The sequence below is a fragment of the Botryllus schlosseri genome, chromosome 7 (genome assembly GCF_051294905.1).
Source record: "Botryllus schlosseri isolate E-star chromosome 7, Bs_hap1, whole genome shotgun sequence".
In the NCBI taxonomy this organism is placed as follows: Eukaryota; Metazoa; Chordata; class Ascidiacea; order Stolidobranchia; family Styelidae; genus Botryllus; species Botryllus schlosseri.
Window position 1 is genome coordinate 12649156 of NC_137242.1, and position 25321 is coordinate 12674476.

General features: G+C 40.2%; 1 protein-coding gene and 1 long non-coding RNA gene across 3 annotated transcripts in view; one reads left to right on the top strand and one right to left on the bottom strand.

Moving 5' to 3' along the window:
• The first annotated feature begins 1260 nt into the window (after positions 1-1260).
• Positions 1261-24769, top strand: LOC145442568 (methanethiol oxidase-like). The gene is made up of 12 exons (XM_080320515.1): positions 1261-1415; positions 3308-3419; positions 3947-4019; positions 4291-4476; positions 9068-9188; positions 9287-9469; positions 11210-11265; positions 16504-16629; positions 18740-18818; positions 20374-20537; positions 21987-22156; positions 24396-24769. The coding sequence occupies exons 1-12, from the start codon at positions 1412-1414 to the stop codon at positions 24556-24558; spliced, it is 1437 nt and encodes a 478-aa protein (XP_080176641.1). The 5' UTR covers positions 1261-1411; the 3' UTR covers positions 24559-24769.
• The window catches only part of LOC145442581 (uncharacterized), a 37939-nt gene continuing 22605 nt past the window's right edge, over positions 9988-25321 (bottom strand). Inside the window, exons 1-3 of one of the 2 annotated variants that reach the window (XR_013916092.1) lie at positions 10670-11189; positions 10511-10632; positions 9988-10432 (exon numbers count right to left, since the gene is read on the bottom strand). This is a non-coding gene — a long non-coding RNA (uncharacterized LOC145442581). Of the gene's footprint in view, positions 10433-10510; positions 10633-10669; positions 11190-25321 lie in introns of those variants that run through there. The other variant, XR_013916093.1, reaches the window with a different exon arrangement.

Consider the following 25321-nt stretch of genomic DNA (forward strand, 5'->3'; position numbering starts at 1 on the left):
TTATACAAGACACAGCGATTTAGTCGACATCGATTACTTGATGACTTGAAATCGACTCGTCAATTTTTCTTCGAGTCACGAGTCAATCCGCATTTCTGAAACGCCAAGTCAAGTCAAGTCAAGTCAAGCCAAGCCATTTTTGCAAAGTGAGTTGAGTCAAGTCAAGTCATACGAGAAAGGTGACTCGAATCTGACTCGGGTCAAGTAATGGCTCGAGTCATCCCAACACTGCTAGATTACGAAATGATAGGTAGGCCTAATTGCTAGATCGCAAAACGGTAGCTTCAAACTTATGGTATATTTACAGTGATGAAATATTTGATATGGGTGACGACAATGCGGTGTGAGCGGAACCAAGCAATCCCAGACCTAAAATATATTCACTGATACTTTCTTGAAAACATATTTGTCCCTCCATAACTACTGTGCGCGAAGCGCGACAAAATTTCTGGGCTTTACTTGACTTTTATGAATATTGAATGTTGATACTCCGTGAAAACAGCCGCGAAATTCCTCGTATTAAGGGAATAAACTACTTCTACTTGACAAACTGAAACAGAAAGGAAGTAGATCACAAAATATTACGAAGTAGAAGTAGAGAAAATCAGATCTAATTGAGTAAGTACCAGAAGTAGAGGAAACTACTTGAGTACTTCCAAAAAGTAAAAGTACTTCGTTTCTGACCACCTCTGCTTAATCGACACTGTTTACTTGATGACTTGGAATTGACGGGTAAATTTTTCTCCGAGTCACGAGTCAATCCACATTTCAGAAGCGCCGGGTCAAGTCAAGTCAAGTCATTTTGCAAAGTGACTCGAGCCAAGTCAAGTCATACGAAAAAGTTGACACGAGTCATCTCAAGACTGGAGCATGGGCATGGACAATGTATATGTGTTGATTGATCTTCTGTCATGAAAACCTGAGTAATAATCAGGAATTTCAATAGAATACAAATTATAGTCTGACCTAAGAGCTGGTTCGAAACTAGTCTGTTGGAAGTTATTCTCTACGCGCTGCAGGATCTGTCGCTCAATCCAGTTCAGCGGCTTAATATTTTCTACGAGTGTCGTGAAATCAAGCGAGACCTTGAATTTGTCAATCCAAACATTCCGCGCTCATCCCTTGCCGATGTATACATAGAGTTCATGATTTCGCTCGAGGTCAATCGACCGTGCAATATATAAGCAATCGAAGGTATCTCGCAATGCCGAAGATTCGCTGACTTCCGTGACTGTCGTATGACATAAAGGAAGTGCGAGAGATATGGCAAGAAGTTATCGTAATTGCATGTGATTCAATGGTCTGCGATCACACTTATTTAATGGGTACGATTTCTTCTGTTTTTGTTCAGTCGGTTAATCGTTGCTCAGCTCAGCGTAGGTTTTGAGAGTTGCTGCACCGTCGAAGTACAATGGGTGAGTTTACACTACGCTTTTAATTGTTGAATGCAGACATTGTAAAATGCATCGCATTATACGTGATCTTGGTATAGGTATATTGCAGCATTGATGCCTGGGGGCATCCTGCGAGCTGGAAATAATAGGACCTACACTTTTGAATATCTATTCTATTCTATACTTTGTATGCAAACTCGGTATAGAAATAGGCCATTAAATATTTTTGTCCTTGATGTTTTTGCGGCATATAGCCTACATCGACTCATGATACCCATACAAACGACTGCGCATGCTTGGAACTGCTGGACAACGAATATGCAGAAATAGCCTTGTAAGGTTTGCACCCTGAGCTGAGCGCCATGAATGGACGATACGAAGTTTACTGATTAAGTATTTGGTCTGGATGCTCCACCATTGGATGCTCCACCATTAGACTATCTCGTCGACTTGAAATGTCGGCTCGATATATTGTGATAATGACAACACTAAATTGACGAAATAGCAGAAGCTGTGAAAATTATCCGGCGTTCGAATAAAGTTATCATGAATATCGTGACTAGGCAATAGGTATTGGAAAAGAACACGACCAAGTGCAGTATTGTCATTCTTGTAATCAAACGTAGAAGCAAGCGAATGTAATACGCCAGTCTGGTAAACAATCTCGTGAGTTTCCGGTAATATGAATACCTCGTCCGAAAACCTCATCACTCGAACTTGAGCTGCTTTGCTATAAATAGATTGCACAAAACAGCCAAAGAATGGCAGATTTGTGCAGTTGAAACTATATACGTGTTGTCGTTTGAAAGTTCAGTAGCTGCAAATGTGATGAATGCACGCCAGTCGTTCAATGAGTCTGTCTGCCGATTACCGAATACTGTGCAGTGTGCATGCATATTATCTGTACCACCATCACTGCTGCCTGTTGTTATATATTTTGGTTGGATGAAAATATAGGCTCTCTCTCTCCCTCTCCCACTCCCTCTCTCTCTCTCTCTCTATCCCTCTCTCTCTCTCTCTCTCTCGCTCTACCAACAATTTCGACGGGGACTTGCAAGGGAATATAAGCTTACGCCTTAACGGTATAGCTAGGCCATACCGGACAATGTAGCCTACTCGGCGTGTGAGTATTGCGACGTTGATATTGAGCGGAGTGTGAAACGGGTTTCTATACTTCCTACCGATGTTACCCCATTAACAAGTTCTATAGCAGTATCCAACACCCTAATCGCACGGATTTGGTTTTATGCTACCAAAACATATGAAGTCAAGATTGACCCCGTACGCCTGCTAGATTTTTTTACATCAGACAACGATATCAATTTCATTGATTGGTTGAATATGCATCATTAGTTGCCTACTTACTAGTCCAGAGCGGATCGACAAATTCTCTGGTCCGACTCCGATCATGTTTTTCAATTCTCTGGTCCGGCTCCGATCCGGCTCTGGCTAAAAATGAAAACTTCCGGCCGGATATCCAATTCGTCTACGGTCCATGCTCCTACACGGTACGGTGCAGGTTCCGTGATTTTGTAAATATGGCTCGTTTATTTTCGCCTTGGCTTGGCGGTTACTTTCCTGTGGTTGGTTGGTTGGTTGGTAGTTAATTAGTAACAAAAGTCATGCTTATCAACAAAGACTCTAATCGGAACAAAAAATTACTGATCCGGCTCCGGCCAAAATTGAAAAAATCTGGCCGGTTATCCAATCCGGCTGCGGTCCATGCTCCGCACTACCACCTACATGCGTATTTCGATGCGATTTCGCATGAGATTAGTGTTGGTTTCGGAAAATTAACGAACGCGCAAGATGTGAGATAAATATAACAGCCCCGGCTAAAGATGTAAGTTCATTCTCCAACTCAGCAACCTGTACAAAGCGAGAGCTCGCAAATTACGACATTATTGTTATAGCGACGACAACGGAAGCTAAAGGTTGCTGCAAAACTGGTCCTGGCTACGCGACGCCGAAAGATGCCATGGAAGCACCCAAGGAAAAGTTGCTCTACATCCCGTGCATATACCGGTAGGTTTATCATATCGCGAGCGTCAATATATGCACACAATTTAGAATTTAATGCTAACTTTACAAATATGAGTGATTCATAGGCCGGTCAAATACGACAAACATCGCCGCACATGTGGTGTAGCCTATATTTAATAGGCCATGCTCTCACTGAACAGTGATTTCCAAGACCTTTCTGTATATCGGGGTGCGAACACTGTTTCGTTGGCAAATGCGCGTCGCGCGTGATTTTACGTTCACTTAAAATTCAATATTATCATATGTAGTATATATATCACAGAAGCGATACCTTTATTATTAGAAGTAGACATCGTTAATGACCAGAGGACCACCTCTGTTTATTTGACCTTTGCTTGATTGCGTGACATTGCACCTTGATCTTGGGAATTCCAGACATGCGAGTCGCGGCATCAACACTGATTCGAAAGAGTGGCCGTACACCAACTTCGAATTTGATACACATGCTGCAGACGATTGCACATTAAATTAAATATAACATGTTTTCGTCAAATCCGTTTCTGATTTAGCAATACTCCAACCGACGCGCACGACTATCTGGCAACAGTGGATATTGACGAAGATTCATCGACATTCTGCCAGGTAACTTTGCTGAAGATATTACATTGCGATAACTCCGAGGGCTTTTCATGCTCCGCCAAAAAGGTTATCGAATCAAGTCACGCGTTCGTGGTGTCGAATATTGCGACGTCAAATCGGAACATGGACGAGGACGTCCCGAATCGCCTGAAAATCTTGCTCATATTCCATCCAACGAATACGGGCCTACCTCCTATCTCCGTTTCGGATTATCGTAGCTTACTATCTCAGTCGGATCGCTGATGTGTGTTGATGTTGTTTGATGCATAAAAAGGTAATTCATCGATTGGAAATGCCGAATAAGAATGACGAAATTCACCATTCCGGCTGGAACGCGTGCAGCAGCTGCTTTAGCGACCCGTCTAAGAATCGAAATCTCTTGATTCTGCCCGGTCTGGTTTCAAGTCGTATTCATGCTGTCGACGTTGCTACTGATCCCAAAGCGCCAAGACTTTTCAAGGTAACAAGCGCGTTGCATTTGTGATACCAGCCGCAGTACACGGTTCATGCCCGTTTGGGAAATTTCCGATATCTGTGTATGGCTGGTTTATTGCGAGTCCCAATTGCTTTGATCATTTTGATCGATGTATTCACTTTCACTACCCTTGTCTTCACGCTAACCTCGGTACAATAGGGAAGGAAGTCTATATCACATTGTCCACCCCGAAGTCTACGCTTCAACCGCAGGGTCGGTATATAGATTGTTAGCAATAATGGTATGGTAGTACGGGGTTGGAAATCCGAAATATGTCCTCCGTGTAAGTTGTAACTTAGAAAAGAAAGATCTTAGAGAATGCATCGCATCTGTAGTAGGGTTACCATATTTCTGTAATCCAAATTACGTACACTCTTTAGCGCCCACTACTCGATTTCAAAATGAGTTGTGACGTCACACCAGCAAAGCTTAACTCATAGACCAGAGGTGGTCACGATCCAGTTCAGGAGTATGTGGCCGAGTGTTGTGTAACCCGTACCGAAACCACTTTTTCATCCCCTTCCCGCCCAAATAAATAATTATTTTGAGCCCACCATTGGGTAATCGATGCCACTTTCGGGATGGGGGGGGGGGGTTGCTGCATGATTCTATATCAGACCTGGGCAAAGTGCGGCCCGCGAAAGGTTGCTTGGAATTTAAAACATAAAACTTGCTTTTTGAATGACTAGAACCATTGGCTGTATCCAATGAATAGGAAATTTGTTTAGTTTGAAGTCTGTTCATCAATATGTCACGATTACGCAGCCTATGTACCTGGCATGCGTAATCCATATTCAAAATAAAGGCAAAGTGGCAAAGTATGAGTAGCAACTGAAGTGTCAAGAAATCACTCTTTCCATATAGTTTAGAGTTCAAACCTCCCTTGTTGACATTGTCACATTACGCATTATACAGTATGTGTTTCAATTTGTGACGTCATATGTTTCCTAATTCCTCATTCGTAGAACGAGTCAATCAGTGCTCGCGACTACTATATGACTCATCATATCTATCTCCCATACAGGATCAACGGGCATGCAAAAAAAGAAAGCCTAAAACTGAAATTCAAAGAAGGTTTAGGTTTAGAATTTAGAGCACTGAATGTTCGCATACTGGAGTCAGGGGTAAACCCAGCCTTGGAGTTTTTGCCGACCATGTCGCCGAGATTAAGGATTTTAATTAAAGTCGGTCTTATGAGATAAGCACGAAACACTAGGTCAAGGGAGGGCGAAGCTCAGAAAAACTACATGCTTCGCTCAACATAAAGGCTATTTAACCTGCTCACTGCCCGGGAGGCAGCGACCATGAAAATACGCTTTGTACCATTGCTTGCATATACATTTCAGTGCAGTGATTCGCGAGCTGGGAGACGTGAAAGCATCGGAAGGGTGGCGCGAAGCCGAAATGTATTGATTTTTTTTCGCGCTCCGCACGATATATACCCCCAGCTTTTAGTTGTTGCTCTGTGTATTCTCCGACTTTGATATTTCACAATTCCAGAGGTGGTCAGTAACGAAGTACTTCTACTTTTTCGAAGTACTCAAGTAGCTTTCCTCTACTTCTGGTACTTACTCAAGTAGATCTGATTTTCGCTACTTCTACTTCTACTTCGTAATATTTTGTGATCTACTTACTTACTTTTCGCCATTTTCAGTTTGTCAAGTAGAAGTAGTTCACTCTTCCAATTAAAAAGATAGCCTGAGAAATTTCGGGGCTGTTTTCACGGAATATTAACATTTAATTTTCATAAAAGTTGAGTAAAGCGAAGAATTTTCGTCACGTTTCGCGCGCAGTGGATACGGAGTGACCATAGTACGATTTCACGAAAGTTTGGGTGAAAATAATTTAGGTCGCGGGCTGGCGTGGTTCCGTTTACACCACATTGTCGTCCTTCGCCCATATGAAATAGTTCATCACAGTATATATGGCTAATCGATGACGTTTGAAACTGATTTTTCGCAATCTAGCATTTACTTGTCATATCGTAATCTAGCATGTCCACGGCGTGTCCTAATCTGGAAAAGTGGACTATGATTTTTTTTTAGTTTTAGAGCTGTTTTATCATATCACCTTTGAAACCTTCTGGACTAAAGGCAGGGTTGTAACCAAGGCACAAGGTTCCGAGTCACAATTTAATCTCACTTTTATAGTTTTGACGCGAGTCAAGTCGAGTCATTTTCAATTTAGTACCGAGTCAAGTTCGAGTCCAAGTCACGGAGTAGAGTGTCGAGTCGGAGTAATAGTGTTTTGACTCGAGTTCGAGTCCAAGTCATTGTGTTGACTGCTCTGTTTCCAGTTTAAGTCTTGTAACCCACCTTTTATTACTCTGTTTGGTGATATCGAATGGTTCGCATTTTCAATATGCTAATTCTCCTCACTTATAACAGTTTCTGGTAACATTTTCAAGTATTAGTACTGATAGACAAAATAATTATAGTGTGATCTGATAACTTTCGCATTCTTCGAAATTACAATGAAATGCCTGTCTTGGTAGACCCAGTCTCGAGTAATGTGACTGGGCCCGAGACTCGGACTCCGAGTCATGCGCAATGACTCGAGTACAAGTCAAGTCGAGTCAATACACAAATTGACTCGATTCGAGTCGAGTCATTTTTCATTTTCAAGAAAATGACTCGAGTCAAGTCGAGTCATCAAAAAATCGTGACTCGAGTCTGACTCGAGTCGAGTCATTACAACCCTGACTAAAGGCATGAAATAGGGCAAAGTTCCACTTTTAGAAGTAGTATTTACATTTTACTTTTAATTCCCAGTGCCATATACTTTGAGTTATAATTTATATCAGTTCTTTTGTCTGGAGAACATACATGTTGAAGTAAAAAAGCAAGTGTAGTAATGCCTTTAATTTCTGGAAAAGATATCGAAAATTGGATACCTGCTGGTATGCATCAATATGAATCAAGCTTGTCACCTTTCGCATAGCTCAATTTGTACCTTTTTACAATCTATGTGAACGAATTAGGATTGTTTTCACAATACTTACTTACTTGAGTACTTTTAAAGTCAGTCAATTCTACTTTTACTTCAAGTAGTTTTAGGTTGCTTATGGAAGAAGTACTTCTACTTGTACTTGAGTAGATTTTTTTCGTCGCTACTTCTACTTCTACTTGAGAAACTTTCTTGACTACTTTGACCACCTCTGCACAATTCTCTGATCAACAGCCATACTCTTGCATGCAATCAAAATATCCGTTGGGATTGCTAGCATTCTGGTTGCACTTTTTAATATTTTGTGATATCATGATAAATCGGCGCGAAGTTGTTCGCCATCATAAAGGGAGGCGTGCCTAGAAAAGTTTGAGAACCACTATTTTAGAAGCTTAATGGAAGAATGTGGATAGGGGTTTAAAGTGAGCTAAAATAGATCATGCTTAACATTGTTTCGAATCATGACAGCTAATAGATATTTTTTTAAATTACCGTCACTTTCTCATTACCTAATATTAACACATTCCCTGAAGAACATTTATTAACAATGTAATTTAGACATGAAATTTAAATACGCTGGAGAATATAGCTAAATTTTGTCACTCGGCCCGCCAACGTATTCATTTTTCTCATTTGGCCCGCGGAGCAAAATAACTGCCCACCCCATTTTTATATGCATCTGGTCGTTAAATTGAATGAATTCTGTCAATAATATTGATTGTTCCATATATTACTATATAGTTACTACTCTCCGCCCACATGATCAGAGTTAGCGGTAGAGCTGGTGGAGGATGATGAATTCGAAAATACGGGGAGCGTAATTGTACATCTTTAAGTCACGTTCATGTCCCATCAATAAGATTGTTTATCAGCATTGTGCCTGTGCGCACCACGTAGCTTTATAAACTCGTTACATCCAGTGGTTTCCAACCTTTTATGGTCGCGACTCCATCTCCAATTTGAAAATGTTCCGTGACCCAGATCAAAATTTGGCGAGCTGATTACTAAAAGAAGTCAGCACCTTTGCCCGAACTTACTCGCGGGCTATTTTGGAATCTGATTACGTTCAACCTGTTCGCGAACCCCAGAATGAAGGCAAACGAGCCCCACGTTTGGAACCACTCTCTTTGAATAAAGAATTTAAACGGCCTGAACGATATCTAGGCATATACCGTTCTCGTATAATTGCGATTAGACTTATTCCAGTAAATGAAGGTTGTTTTCATTTATATCTTAGTGCAGTTTTGGCGAGGGTGGTAGTCCCCATATTAAAATTATTAAATGTGATAGTAAATCGCACGCGGCGCGAAGACAAATGTCATGCATCAGCATAAATATTCCCCAAAATAATGTTTTGATGTTGATTTACGAAAAAATTATGAGGTCACGTCAAAATTCCGGAGATTTGGCATATTTTAGAATTTCCTCCCGGACGCTACTTTGAACATTGAAATTCCGGACATGTCCGGGAAATTCCGGACGTATGGCAACCCTAATCTATCGCGATTCTCAATCCAGTAAGCCCATCGTTTAACGCAGACTATATCTATACAGCGATCAATTTCCGCATTCCCAGAGCAATTTAAAGGGAAGCGGTGACAGGGAATAAATCACGTACAATATAATGCAGATTGTTGAGCCCGAGGAAGTCTTTGAAAAGACTGGACTGGCCGTCCCGCACACAACACACTGCATACCTGGAGGGAAAATTATGATTAGTTGCATGGGAGATCCGGACGGAAACGAAAAAGGTGTTTATTGCTGTAGCACGCTGCGCGATCGAGTATTTCAGACTCGTATATCGCCTTTTAACTCGAAACAAACGTATATAACACGCTATGATGTACAGGTGGGTATATTCTGCTGGATTGCAACACTTTCGAGCTGACTGGCAACTGGGAAGCGCCAGGTCATAACACCAAGTTCGGTTACGACTTCTGGTATCAACCGAGACACAATGTAATGATAAGCACGGAGTGGGGGCAACCGAAGAATTTTTTGGCTGGATTCAATCCGGAAGATGTTGCAAACGGTCAGTTCACGTTTAGATCTGTATGCTACGTAATATAGTAGGGGCGGGCAACTTCTCCAGTAGGCGGGCCTGATATTGGAAAATGAAGTACGGTGCTTGGTGGACCGGATTCCTGAATCCATGCATTAATCGCGTGTTTATCCAACTATACAATGAATAAATAGTATTTAATGTGAAATGTCAAGTTTAAAGAATAGATAGACTTTATGAATTTAATAACGTAATGCACTTCAATAGCTGTTGGAGTCAATGAGGCATCTGTGGTCGATCAAGGTTGTCAACAAGTTCTTTCTCTGGCCGCATGTCGGACGTAGAAGCCTTTAATAAAGACTGCACCTTAACATCAGTTGCATTAGAATGCAACTTTGTCGTGTTAATGTTCATGGTCGAAAACGTATGTAGACCCGGATACTTTGTGCGGGCCGGGTCCGGAACGCGGGGCGTATGTTGCCCACCTCTGTTATATAAGATGTATTCCATCATACTTGGTGCATAATGCGAATTGTTATTTCCGTTTCTTTGCTTTCTAATTGGATGTAACCAAAGGCGGTTAACGCAATCAGCGTTGCTACTCAGTATAGAAATAGAAGTAACGCCATTAAATTCTACTCAATTACAAGTGGACTTAGCAATTTTCCAGGCGTGTCAAAGCTACTTAAAGTGGAAGTAGAAAAGAAAATGTATGAAAAGTAGTCAAGTAGTTTCGTAAAAGTAGGGTTGGTCGAAGGTTCGAATGCTTTGGGTCTGTGGTTTCCACCTTCAAAATTACAAGATGTAAACTACTATAACAAAAAGGCACAGTGTTATATATATTCAGAACTTCACGCGGCTATTATAACGAGTTTACTGATGAAAGTTATGATGCAAACGTATCCCTAACGGGGCTGCGGAGTCCGTTTTACCGCCGACTCCAACTCCGGCTCTAGTCATTTTTAATATACATAACCCGACTCTGACTCCCACCTCAGAAACTTGAAACACACCGACTTCGACTCCAGCTCTAGTCATTTTTAATATACATAACCCGACTCTGACTCCCACCTCAGAAACTTGAAACACACCGACTTCGACTCCAGCTCTCCCTCCTAATATTTTCTTCACAGAACTCCGACTCCGACTTGACTATTCCTGTTAGCCTATTAAGAAAGAAAATTATACATTCACTACATTTTAGTTACTATTTGTACCAAGTGAATCAACCTATTACTTTGAATTTAGGACAAAATCTGCGGATTTAGCGCAAATTAAGTACGTGGCAGTTCATATACGTGGATAACGCGATAACTTTTGTAGCTCCAACGGCACTTTGTAGTAACATTTGCTCAGAGCATTTTCACGATTCCTATCCCGACTCCAGCCAGTAAGTGTTTCCGCAACTGCGATTCCCACTCGTTAACAAAATTCCGACTCCATCCAGAGAAAATTTAACGAAACTGTGATTCCGACTCCACAGCTATGATCCCTACATTACATTCTGCTTTTCAAAATTCCAATTATTAAAAGTAAGCAGTTTTTACTGAAAAACTGTTCAAGTACAAGGGAAAGTAGGCAGACCCTACTCCAGCCAAATAGAAGTACTTCGTTAGTGACCTCCCTGCGTGCAACTCAAGCAATTTTTCCCGCGCGATTTCTTCTAAATTGTTTCCGAGAAAACCATCTCAAACGCCAGATATCGCGTCCTTCGGAATGGAGAAAAGAGTAGAATGACAGGTTGCCATCGTTTTTTCCCTACATGTTCAGGGTACTATGGGAGAAGTCTGCACGTCTACGATTGGACTACGCATGAAGTGATACAAGTAAGGGTCATGTACGGCCAATACAACGTTTGTATATTGTCATTTACTTACGTGGTCAGTGGTCATAGTAGTAGGCGTTGCTCTCAAGTAAAAGTATAGAAGTAAAACGTGGTAAATCACTGCTCAAGTGCAGGTGGGAGCTGACTGAAAAGTATGCAAGTAACTTCTTTCAAAAAGAAGATTTGGTTGAGGGGTCGCATGCTATTATTATCGGTCAATAGGAGGTGGCTATTTTCGGAATTCCAGGGTGCATCCATGCAACTAACGTAACATGACTCATGTCCCTACAAAGAGGCGGAATTTTCGAAAATATGTTCTGTTACAGTGATACAGTGGCGTAGCAGCATATGGCTTTCGTCGAAAATGCCCCGCCCCCAAGTAGACCGCTGCAAATTTCGACATAGTTTCATGTTCAAGCAATTTTTTCAATGAAATTTTTTAAAAATAATATGCCGCCATGCCGAGTCTCAGAAGTTCTATATTGCTTGAGAAAGAAGCGTCACCGTCTCAGCGTGTATAATAGGCCAATAGCCGCCTCAGAAGTGAACTTTTCGGGCTGTCGAAATTAGCGACAATATCCTCAAAATCAAGTTTTTGAACGTAGTCTCTTTCTTTAGAAGGAAGGATTGGATTGTGCTGATAGCTGATCATCGTTTATGGTAGAACGTAAATAAGGCTTTATCAGTTTGAGGTTTAAGAAGCTCCTCTCACAGTTAGCAATTGAAACACCATTTGTGAGACAAAGTTTCAGACACGAGCATAAATATGGTGTCGAAGCAAGTAGGTGTGATTGAACTAACTACTGTAAAACATCAAACGATGTTGCATTACGATCAAACGTGGTTTCACTGCTCCACAGTTACCTTCAATTTAACAATACTGATCTTAATCGAAAGCAATTGTTGCCTTTATTCCAGAAATACAATTGAAAAGCTAGTCAGGGCAATTGAACCACCCCGAAATAGCCGTCAAAGTCTGAAAATTGACATTGCGTTAATCGCCCGATACAATCTCCATTATCATGGTCAATTGGTCATTGTGTTGCGGCGCTCCGATTGTTCAGGGCGATCGGACTTGACGACTATTTCGGAGTCGTTCCGTTACCATGCTCGCATTTTAATGTGTGATGTTTTCGGAATCAGTGCGACACTAGGTTTCGATTGACATCAGTTTGATTAAATTTTAGCTCTCTGGACTCCTAATTACGCTGCTTTACCCGGCTGTGTACGCTAGGGTTATGACTTGAAAAAAAAATGCCTGTAGCAGGAATTAATGAACATTTTGGTATAAATTACTAAAATTATATTCATTTTGTTCAAATCGAAAAAAATGTCGCGCACAAACTAATCTCAATTTTCGACACTGGTCCAAACATAGGAAAAATTTACAATTCAAAGATATTCTTCCGTACAAATTCATTCTTCAAATATATGTCCTTTTGGACTTCTGGCAAAGTTCGTCCATCGATTTGACTTCTCCTTACGTTATTATGTTAGTGCCTGGGACATCTACAACGGACATATCCTACTTCCAATGGGGTTTTAAGCAGGGCTGTGGAGTCGGAGTCGGAGTCGGTGGAGTCGGAGTCGGAGTCTGGGTAATTTTCGCTTGATGGAGTCGGAGTCGGAGTCGGAGTCGGGAAAACTATAATAGCTGGAGTCGGAGTCGGAGTCGGAGTTGGTGGAAAAATACTGACTGGAGTCGGAGTCGGAGTTGGTGAGAATGACCGTGACTTCGACTCCGACTCCGACTCCAACTTCTCTATCATGAAAACATTTGTTTTCGAAGAATTTTCAATAGAATTTTTTATCTACCACCAATCACTGTTATTAATAACCATACAGATCAGGTGCGGCCAGCCCGTGGCACGCAGGCCCAATTTGGCACACGAGAAGGTTAGGTGTGACCTGCGAGGATATTCTAGAAATTATTTATGACATCAGGTACAATTGCAAGGCCAACCAAAATTTGATTAGCATGATCACGACATTTGATGATGATGACTAAAACAACAGTTCTGACGCATTGACGTATCCAGGGGCCAGCCACATTTATCCCAAATCTTCGTATATGACCATAAAGTAGAATATTTCATAGCAGATATATTTGACTTGAAATTATTCTCGGTACTTCGCATGATTCATTGTCACTAGATTTCTTGCATTCAGTATTTGAGCCCACTTCTGAAAATTATAAATACCTATTATTCACAGAATTGAGTCTAACTATATTCGCAATTAGGAGATAACGTGTCGTCTAACAAGCGGCTTCGCTTGTGCACTCGCAGCGAGATCGTCGACAAAACATTTGCACAAAATGATAGAGGCATGTTCATGTTCACTGATACCGTCGATTTTGCTATGTCTAAACGTCGAATAATCCTGTCCTTGCCAAATGAGCCAAGTGGTATACAGATGCGACCCCCAATGTATGTTATCAACATGTTTATTGATATAATTCAGTCAATATCTTGCAAAAAACTTTCGCGCTTCGCGCGACCAGACCCTCATTGCGCACTGCACAGTTGCATGACATATATTATTGTTATCAATTTTAGAGCGTTTCAATATAAGTCTTGTTTGCAATGTTACCTAATTCGGTTCGCTCCTATCGGACGACTAAAAAAGGCTATCAACATTCCAGTTGCCCGCGCAATGGTTCGTATATCTCATGTGTCCCTTTGGCCGAAAAAGTTGCCCACCCCTGATATAGATAAAATTGGACATTACTTGCAAATCACAACTCAGTTGCAGAGGGGAAGAAAATCGCAATATGCGTTTTGGCGATGCAGTCAAAATTGATGCAATGTTTGGAATTATACCATGATACTGTGACAGAGCAAATGCATCGGCTGGTTTTGTAAAATTGTAAAAATGATGTCAATATGACCAAAGGGTGCTTCCCACTGGACAAAATTTAAAATATTTATACTCTAGCTTAGCTGTTTGGGTCGAACAAATGATTAAGAAAGACTGCAAGTCCCAATCCTTGAATACTTGATTAAAGTACATGTAGACTGGACATAGGCTATGGTCTTTGACTACTTAACTAAATTCCATTTATGACCAAGACCTGTTAGTAGTAAGAGTGTGTGTGCTTGTAATTAGGATAGTGTGCAATGGAAAAATTAGTAAGTTCAATCTCTCTCTTAGTTGCTGAATCATACACAAGAACTACACTTGGATTTTTTATCTACATTTTTATTATACAGGATTGGACATCTGCCATATTTGAATGATTCATACATTTCAGTATATTAGAGAGTCCATGTTATAAAAACTTGAAAAAGGAAGGATATTTAGCAAGTCTTTCTTTCATGTAAATTGCATAGTGGATAATTCGAGCTGTTCCACAATGAAACAATTTAGCATGTCACCGTTTGCATATGTTTAATGTTTGTATGATAGTCATTCAACCGACAATGTGGCATATAATTTTCGAAGTAAATTGGTAATAATGCTGGAGTCGGAGTCGGGAGTCGGAGTCGGAGTCGGTACGTTTAAAGACCCTGGAGTCGGAGTCGGAGTCGGAGTCGGTACGTTCAAAGACTCAGGAGTCGGAGTCGGAGTCGGAGTCGGTATATTGAAAATGTGTGGAGTCGGAGTCGGAGCCGGAGTCGGTGGTAAAATTTACCGACTCCACAGCCCTGGTTTTAAGGCACTTTATCGCTGCACGATGTTCGACCGAAAAGATAGCAGCAAATAGTCTTTGGTATATTCTGGAGCCTGACCGATATTGGATTATTTTGGTCGACTACGATAGAACCGATATCTCACATTTTGACCGATAACCCCAATACATTCAGCCGATATTCAAAAGAAGTTGGATATACATAAGCACATTTTGAAAGCTTCAGAGCATTTATTTGAACATCTTTACAGCCATTGATATATACTTGAACATGAAATAAACTAGAAAGGCTGCATATGTACACCTGTAAAGTCTAAGCTGTATGAAATGTATCAATATTCTCAGTCTAGCGGTCATAGATTATAGTTTTCTGACTTCGTACCGCCATGTTGTGACGTCTCGAAAATTGTCGATGATTTTTCAGCTCCGATGGCCGATACCGATAATTCTTTCAAAGTGTGATATCGTCTCGATATTATCGGCTCGCCGAAAACACTGGCCAACAAAATGATTTTTTTTTAGGCAGAACATCTGAGAGCCGTTTCTGGGGTTTTGAGGTTGCTGATTACGAATATCACATTAGTTTTGTCAGATTGGCTCTTTGTCAGAAGATATTTATACCCCTAAAAAAGCCCAAAAATACTGTATTTACCCTGAAATATTTCACCTGGTAGGAAGAAAATAGTTTTTTTTCTAATTTTATACTGCGCAGTGCGCATAAATAGAAAATGCTTTTTTGTTTGATTTGTGTCAGACAAATTGAAATTATACGATATCTACAGTCTATATCTAAAATCGAAATTAAGAATTATTTATTTTGACTGTAAACAAGAACGCGATAGGATTAATTCAATCTCGGCAATAAGAATTTACCAAAATAATATTTTAAATCTTCACACTTGGAATTGTGTCAGTTAAATTCAAATCAGTCGCTAGATATATTATATGGTCTGTATCTACAAAAGAAAGCCTATCCTTCATGCAGTGAAACCTGGAAAATTTTTGTGCGGGAGGTTTTTGTTGAAACGGTTTTAACTTTTGTGAATTTTCAAATCAGGGCACAAAAGTTCATCATTTGTGACTACAGGACACAGAAAATTTTGAATTATTTTTCCAGTCATAACCTTAGTGTACACTGTGCATTGTGCAGCTTCATTTGCCGCCCCCTTGGAGCCTGCCGCCCCTGGCGCAGAGCCATAACCGCTAAGTGGCTGCTACGCCACTGCAGTGATACAGGGGCTATTTATCCCTGTTGTCATGAAAATTTCATTCGTAAAAGCGATGCAAAGATATTCCAGAACTACTTTCTTGTTCACAAAATACAAAGTGTAAATGTGAATAGTTTTCTTCAAAAAATTAAGTGGAGGAAGTGAAAAACACATCTACTTGAGAAAGCTGTACGATAGTACAAGTGTACAAAACCTACTTGATTACTTCATAAAAGTATAAATACATCGGTACTGACCATATGGCCTTGTCCATTTATATCGACGCAGTAGACAAGCTAACAAACTGTGATTTTGTTAAGTCCACACCGGCAGCTACGTTTTTAATGCATTTGTTCTCTCGGCCCGATCCAATTTTTACTAAACTCTTCCAAACATGCAGGACATTGATTTGGGAGAGGACGGCATGGTTCCCTTGGAAATAAGATTCTTGCACGACCCTGCTGCTACGGAAGGCTTTGTCGGCTGTGCGTTGTCTAGCACCATTTTCCACTTTTATCGGACAGAGGTAAATATCGTTCTTGGTGCTCTTCATCGACTCATTTCATAAGTCATGTGATTTATAGTGAAACGTGCAATATAAACGTGCATTTAAAACAAATGGTTGTTTAAAACACTTTGTTTAAGACATGTTTCAAACAGTGTTTTAATCAAGTGCCTTTAAAAAAACATTGTGATTTTTAAGCTGCATAATTATGCCATAATTGTGCAAATACTTTCTAAAAACATGTTGCATGTGCCTACGGACGACGATTACCACCCGACATAGCCGACGTATACGATATATGCAGGGTTGCCATACCGTCCTTATTTCTAAGATTTGTCCTTATTTTGAAGGGCCACATCTTAGAAAACTCAACTGTCCTTATTTCTAAGAAATGTCCTTATTTTAGACTTGCGTCCTTATTTTGTCTTATTTTAATCCACTACAGAACTTCGATCGTTTTCCTCTGGTATCTGAGTTGCATTAATATTTTCAAATTATGCTTTTGCGTCGAGATTTCATGACATCATAAATGAAAGGATCTCTCGTGACATACACACCACAAGATTTGACTTCCAAGTGGTGAGATAGCTATAGGGCAGTGAGTGGTGTTATAGCAGTTTCGTCTGTACCAAGCTACCGCAGCGGACGTCATATTAACATTAAACAGCAGTACCAGGTTCCTGCTGTTTGGTCTACAGCAGTATAAGCTCAAGCTGTGTGGAAGGCAGCATTTATTGCGTAGTGAAAAAAGGCGCAGTGCAGTCGACACATTAGTTAAACGGTTAAAGCTATAAATCATTGATAAATGTATCTAAATTATGTTGCACTTGCGCATATAGTTTTAGCTAATAGTAAGGCGAAATCTGACTAGTTAAAATGAGCAGGCGTAAAAACGTTTTTCGTGACGATTATGAAAGAGAATTCAAAGGTATCTAACGAAGCTTGAAGGGCGAGTGTTTCGCACATTGCAATATCTGCAAATGTGACATTAACCTGGAGGCCATAGGAGAGACCGCTATTTCAACTCACATTGGTACCCCAAAACAAAAGAAGTGTGTCATAATGATCAATTTGAGCCAGTCGATGTATACTTTTTCCACAAGTCGATCAGCACTAACGACCACAGACTACAAGGCAGCTGCTGCACGAGGGTACCTGGGCATTCCATATTGTCAAACACCAGCAATCATTCCTCGCCAACGATTGTACATCGCAATTGTTCAAAGCAATATTCCCCGCTTCCAACATCGCAAATAACTTTTTTTCGGCCAGGACCAAGACTATAAGCATTGTCATAGGAGTTCTTGCTCCATACGTCAAAAAAGATTTTGTCTAAACTTGGTGTACGGCCTTTTCCGTCTTGATTGACACCTCTAATCACAACGAGGTCAAGAAGTTTGGTTTATCATCCTATGATGGGGGGGGGGGCAAAGACTAATGTTTTTTTGGGGGGAAGGCTGACGAAGTGCTGTTTCGGCCCTGAGTAAAGATACACCTAGACCTGAGCTGTCGTAAGAACCAGGAAGCACTTTCTAATAACAAAGAGTTGCAGAAGCAGATTGCTTCTGGCGAAAAGTACGGAATTCGATATGCCCCGGCTCGTATAAATACAAAGTATGTACAAAAACGCTTTTTCATGCTAATATAATTTTTCGACTGTCCTTATTTTTGGGTCCATGTCGATGGCAACCCTGGATATATGGGACGGTTGGAACCCTCGAAATGTCGGTTCAACAGCTATAGTACGTAGATATAGATCATTGGTACGGAATGAATGCTCTGATGATGATGGCCGGCGACCGTAAAAATGCTGCATGACGATGCAGACCTGGTTAAAGATATTTTTGGTCCGTATATGACAGGGGTTGGAAGCCTATTTCGTCGAAGGAGCTATATTTACCCCATATTTTCAATTGTGAATATCAATCCAATATGAAGTCACAATTAAATATGCGTGACGTCATGGCTTAGATAAAAAATTTAAGAACAAACAAACAATGAAAAACATGTTTTAAACAAGGGCCTTGTTTTGAACATGTTTGTTTTAAACACAACCCTAAATGGACCTAAGCCAAGCACGCTATAGTCGATTGCAACACTAAAGCGATATTTTCGAATTATACACGTGTAGAGCGGGAAATGGGACGCAGACAAAGTGATTGCCGTGCCATCCAAAAAAGTCGAAGGATGGGTCCTGCCCGAACTGCCTGGTCAGTATGTATATAGTTAATATAGTATATACAAGCAAACTCGCTGTCATGTATCCAGTACGATTATGGCGAGCTTAAGATTTCTTTCCGGCATAGGCCATCTTAGTTGAAAGTTTACGAGTTGGCAGTGATAGTGGACCTTGATATATAAACAGTTCAAGTATTGTATTCTTTTTATACCTCTAGCTTTTCACTAAACCCCGTAGAAACCTTTGTTAGTATATTGTCTTTCGCGTATTTAACTTCGAAGGCATGGTACGAGCCCCTGAAAGGTTCTGGCTATTAATTCATACGCAATTCGTATTTTGCCTTCCCGTCCATGCACAATTATTTGACCTTGCTCATGTCTGCATTTAAGATATTGCCGAAGTAATAGTTATTCATTTGCATACGCTTGGTGTCAATGGAAAAATTCTTTTACAATATGACGGAAGGTAAATTTCCTGTCAATAACAACTTTGTGGTAATATTTTAATATTTGGAGGTTAGTTTCCGTTCACAGAGTATATTGTTTAGCTTTCCATATAGTATATTTAAATTGCGCGATATTTGAAGCGAGATTCCCGAGACACACCATAACTCTTGGCAGGGTTGTAATGACTCGAGTCAGACTCGAGTCACGGTTTTCTGATGACTCGACTTGACTCGAGTTATTTTCTAAAATACGGAAATGACTCCACTCGACTCGAGTCAATTTGTGTATTGACTCGACTTGGACTCGAGTCATTGCGAATGACTCGAACCAAGTCATATGACTCGAGAATCAGGCGGCCAATACCGACATTTCATTGTAATTTCGAAGAACAAGTAAACTAACCAACCTATTGGGATTTCGTCTATTGGTACTGGTACTTGAAAATGCGACCTTAGAAACTGTTTAAAGTGAGGAAATCAGTTTTACATAATAGCGAACCATTCGATATCACCAGACAGAGTTACAAAAGTGGGTGTAACAAGACTTCAACTGGAAACTTAGCAGTCAACACAATGACTTGGACTCGGACTCGAGTCATAATACCATGACTCGGACTCGAACCTCTGCTCGATGACTTGGACTCGGACTCGGACTCGGACTTGACTCGGTGGTATATTGAAAATGACTCGACTTGACTCGAGTCAAACCTATATAAGTGAGATTGACTTGTGACTCGGAGCTTTATGACTTGGTTACAACCATTACACTTGGCCGAAACAAAGTATTTTTAGTTACTGTTGAATTTCCTTTTTGTTACCACTATTGATGCGGCGAAGGGTGGAAAGTTGAAAATAATGGAATATTGAACAAAGCTACTAGGATCACTGTAAAATTCTGATAACACTTAGTGTAGAACCTGCCAAGGTTCTTTTACGGAAGTTAATCCGTGAATTGTCAAATGTGCTTAATGAACATGAGCACGGGTGTGAACCGAACGCTTGCACCATCTTTACCTCGATTGACAATGTTTATATCAAAATACCATTTTTCGGAAGCTTGTTTAAATCTTCTTATAGATACTGTGTAGCTGTTTATTGATCGAGACCAACATTATCAGAGTCAATACAATTACCGTCATAGGAATTCTGTCCGATATCATCATATCCATGGACGACAGGTTCTTATATTTCTCATTGTGGCTGCACGGGGATGTCCGCCAGTACGACATATCGGATCCAAAGAATCCCAAACTTGTTGGTCAAATATTTCTGGGAGGATCTGTCCAATCTGACAGTCAGCTGAAGGTTAGTTAGTATTGGCTCTCATTATGTCTTAATATCAGTTTACTGACTTGAAAATAGGGGAGATGTGGTAACGATGGATCAAAAATTGCAAAATGATCTCTGGCCCTCAAATCTTCAGCCGAGAATAGCAGATCTTTTGCTGTCTCAATACTTCGATACAAGCTCTACCTATCGCGGAAATTTACATGAATATCTGCCTTTTCAAAAAATATTTATAAACGTTTAAAATTTGTTGCTCGAACGTGTCATCGGTCCCCACCCGGTGGGTCCAAAGACACACGACCATGGGACCTATGAGACATACGCTCAAAAACTCAAATTTGTTAACTTGTTTTGTTGTGTACTATAAGCTAAGCTACAGCAAGCCAATGAAGAATGTTTCGTCGCGACCTTCAAGAATAAAATAGATTATATCAACTCAAATGTTGGCATAAAATCATGTTTTGATTTACGCCTGAACTTACAAAATTAATGTCACATACATATTACCCGCAAATCGACATTTTGACTTTCAAATACCTCATAACAGCGATAAAACACCACAGGTAACTATGATTTACAACCTATATATATGTAGGCGAGTTTCTGTTGTTAAGTGATTAGTTGTCCATCTATTTTGCTTGATTTGGCTTTGGTACCATAGGTCCCCTACCCCATAAATATTGTAATTGACTGGAAAATAGTCCACTCGAGGATGGTATTGATTCAAAAAACATGTGCCGTTATATACCCTGATACAAGCCCTATACTTCATATCAAAAATTATGGCGGGTTTGTTAGTCTGAAAGGTGATATAGAAAAATGCAAATGTCGATCCAAATTTACTTTACACCCCTTAAAACGTAAATCATTCGTCACACACCCATAACACACGCAGGTCGAATTTTTTGTGCATGTGAGGAAAGATTCTGTCAGCATGTAATTGTAGACAAATTGGCGGAGTGTAATTATGGAATTATCATGCAGAATTTTTCAAGTATTTTTGGTCCCAGTGATCCATCGGTACCCCATCTCCCCTACTACTTGTACTTGAGTAGAAATTTACGATGATGGTTATACACCTACTTGAGTACCAACGATTACTACTTTTACCATCTACTATAGTAAATCGCCTATTGTAGATGCTCTACCTACCTGTTGCCTCTGTTTAAATTCAAGCATTGACATTGAAGGTTTTAGAGCGGGCTATCGTGCAGGCTAAACGTTACTTCGTTTTGTAATGTGACCATGCATTGATGTCATCTACATATTCTTTCCAAATGAAGGGCTGCCTAGAAATACTTCACGCTCCTGTAGATTATCCTGATGAGTGATGCTCAGTTTCGATGATGCCAAGCCATCGGTCCGCTCCGTTTCCACTGTAGAACTTGCTTCCGTTGTGATTTGTAGCTGTTGATTTACAGTTTACAGGGTTGACGAATGAAAACACTTCCTATATAATGATCATAGGTGACCGAAGATTTGGAGCTCAAAAGTCAACCCGACCCTGTTTTCATCGACGGGAAGCGGGTTCACGGTGGCCCGCAAATGTTGCAGTTGAGCTTGGACGGGAAGAGACTCTACGTCACTACATCCCTGTACAGTGCGTGGGATAAACAATTCTATCCCGAATTGGCCAAGTAGGTGGACATATATCATTTGTATTAGGTGTACCTTGAAAATATATCGTCTATCGTGGTATGAAATCCGTGTCTTCTCCAATGTGAATTGATGCACGAATTGATACGAACAGAAACGGTCAGTAACGAAGTACTTCTACTATCACGGTGTACACAAGTAGAGTTTGCCTATATTTGCACTAGTTCCTCAAGTGGTTGTATTGTATTTTGATAAATAAGTATTCTAGCCTATATTCTTTCACACACTATGCTGCTTCGCTGACCTAATAGGCTACCAAGTAAACAGGCGGGGTGGAATTTGTGTGCTTGTGTCTTATTTTATTTCATCATTTTATATTCAATATTGGGTAGTATTTATTGTTTGTTGATAACTATCTTGGATTGATTTTAGTTTTTAGCTATCAATACGCCCAGAATCAGTCAATCAAGGAAATTTAGAGTTTTAGAAGAATCTTTGTAATGAGAAGATGCATTGGTGGATTCAGCCAAAACGAAAATTAGTCATTCATCGGACTATATGGCCAAGGCTTAAGGTGCCTGAAGACGGGGCACTTGCGAACTATGACAGTAAAACGTGATGTAGCTATGTCCATACTGAACTGGAATATTGGATGTAGTGGATTCTTGAAATCTTAAACTTGCCTGTGAACAAAAATGGAACCGGTTTTAAGGATAAAAAAGACCGCATCTCGACGCTCTTTCGCTGTGAAAAATTGAAAGAGTTCAAGAGTCTGACTATGTGCCTGGCGGCTTTTAATGCTCAGGTTGTGTTAAATATGGTTCACTGTGTGGTAAAATCGACTAATGTGGCCATTGATGTCATGAGCAGTGTTCATATCCTTGTTTTTCGAAGTTGTTGTGGTTTTCTTTTTTCAAGCGTGATTTTCTCAAAATATACTTTTTCTGCACAAAAATTGTATCTACTTTTCCGATTCATCTAAAATTTTGCATGGATGATGGTGAGGGTATATATAATATTGCTATGGAGCAGTTTCTCAAAGTTTTGTCCATAGACTTAAAATTTAAAGTTCGCTAACAAAAAATTAATATATTTTGTTAGAAAACCATTTTTTGGAAATCCCCTAATTGGGTTTTACACAGATGTCTGTACTATCACTCCACCAATTTTGCAAGGAATATTTCAAGATTTTCGTGCACGGGTAGCAAAAAATTCATAGATTAGTTGGTTTCCCCCGATCGTACATGCCAATGGTTCAACATAAAGGTCATATTCGCAAAGGAAATTTCCTGCCCTTTCCAACAATATATGAATCATGGGGCTTGCACTTACCCTTCGGACGTTATGACCAAAAACGTGAACAATAGTAAAATTGATTACTAAAGAGAAGTGCTCCCTGAAATCAGGACTAGGCTACTGACATTTTATAATTTGGATTTTGAAAGGTAGAAAATGGTTTTGGGAAACATTTGCGTCGCTTTGTAACAAAAATTGTCCAAGAACCGCCTGAAATCGTCCCCGCATCACAGTAATAGAATATGTTTTCGAAGATTCGCTCTATTGGTAGTGTCATTCGAAATTTGCATTAGTCGCGAAGATACATCTAGAAATTTCGAAAGTATACCCACCTCTGATAAACTGCTAACAGTATGCGAGCCTTTAACAAAATCTAAATTTTGAAACTAAACTTACTTGAGTACTTTACAAACATTTCATTTTCTATTTCCATTTGAAGTAGTGTTGACACATCTCGAAAGTCGCAACTTCTAATCGTAATTAAGTAGAGATTTACGGTGTTACTTGTACTTAGCAACGGCAACTCTAACTACTTTGACCACATCTCACACTGAGTGAGTACCTTTATCTAATTTATTACTACGCCAGTTTATATATAGTTCCATGTATTTTCTATGTACCGTGTCCTGTCCATCCTAAAAGCCTATGGTAAATGACTAATTCCAACGAATGTGTGCTAGACGGTATCCAATGGATTCATAAAATGGTTAACGATATTAACCACCGCCGAAGAAAGACACCCTGCTGGTAATACTGCCCCATGCAAGTTTATAGATATAAATGCAGAATAGGAATGAATATAATCAATGCTTACTGCACTGGAGACAGTCAACACTGTAGCACATAGTATAGTGCCAGGGTGTCTAAATGCAACTTAAGACATGCATCGCTTTATTGTAAAATTATCATCTCCCCTATCTCCTTCATATTAGTATACCTGTATGTTAATGTTCGATACCCAAGCTATTCTTCGTCCTTTTGCAGAAACGGATCATTCCTGATGATGCTCGACGTCGATACCGAGAAAGGCGGGTTGGCCCTTAACAACAAACTACACGTCAACTTCGGAAACGAGCCAAAAGGGCCGGCATTGGCTCATGAAGTCCGATATCCTGGTGGAGATTGTACATCTGATATCTGGATGTAACGGTGAAATATTCCCAGGGCCAATATACAACCAGTAGGTCTATTGTAGCCTACGACTGTATATATATTTCATGACATTGCATAACTAAATGAAGCGTGAATGAGTAAATACTCCCATAAATGCATTAATACACATTGCTCTTTAAGTACATCTGTACTTTCAATATGTATCGACTTGTGATGATATAATAAACGTGACATTTAAAACTTGATCACAGTGATTTTTACTCATACGGAGCTTATCACTCGAACTAGTCGTATTGTTTACTTTTGAGTTGCGCTAGCCTTCGATCGTTGAGTACAGGGTTAGTGGGAACCAATGTTCCCTCTAAGCTGCGCACGTGCGCAAATGCGCAGTGCTGAAACGGTCTCTGCGCACAGAAAATCTACGCTGCGCACAAAAAATCAGAAATGATGTTTTTTTATAGTTGTTGCGCACTGTTGTCCAATGGACCACGCAGGCGCGCAGATTCGTGAAAATTAAGATGGAACATTGCCAGGGCCAAATAGTGTTATCACTGACGTCTGAAACCGAGGTACAAGTGCGCCCCGCAAAGGTAACTATTGCGCTCCGTTAAGAAATTAAAGTTCACAATCACCTGCGCCTCACGGAAGATATTATTTTAGTATGGCCTCGTACACGTGAGCGATACTGATATCATTTCAATAGCGAATTATTTTCTGGGAATGGCGAAATAACATGGTTTAACAAAGTGTTAAATAACAATGGGCTAGCTCGAAGTTAATCTGCGAGAAACTAACAA

Coding starts and splice junctions, on each gene's coding strand:
- LOC145442568 (XM_080320515.1), top strand. Junction 11,266..16,503: donor CTACGCATGAAGTGATACAA/GTAAGGGTCATG, acceptor CCAAACATGCAG/GACATTGATTTGGGAGAGGA. Junction 18,819..20,373: donor GGTCCTGCCCGAACTGCCTG/GTCAGTATGTAT, acceptor TTACCGTCATAG/GAATTCTGTCCGATATCATC.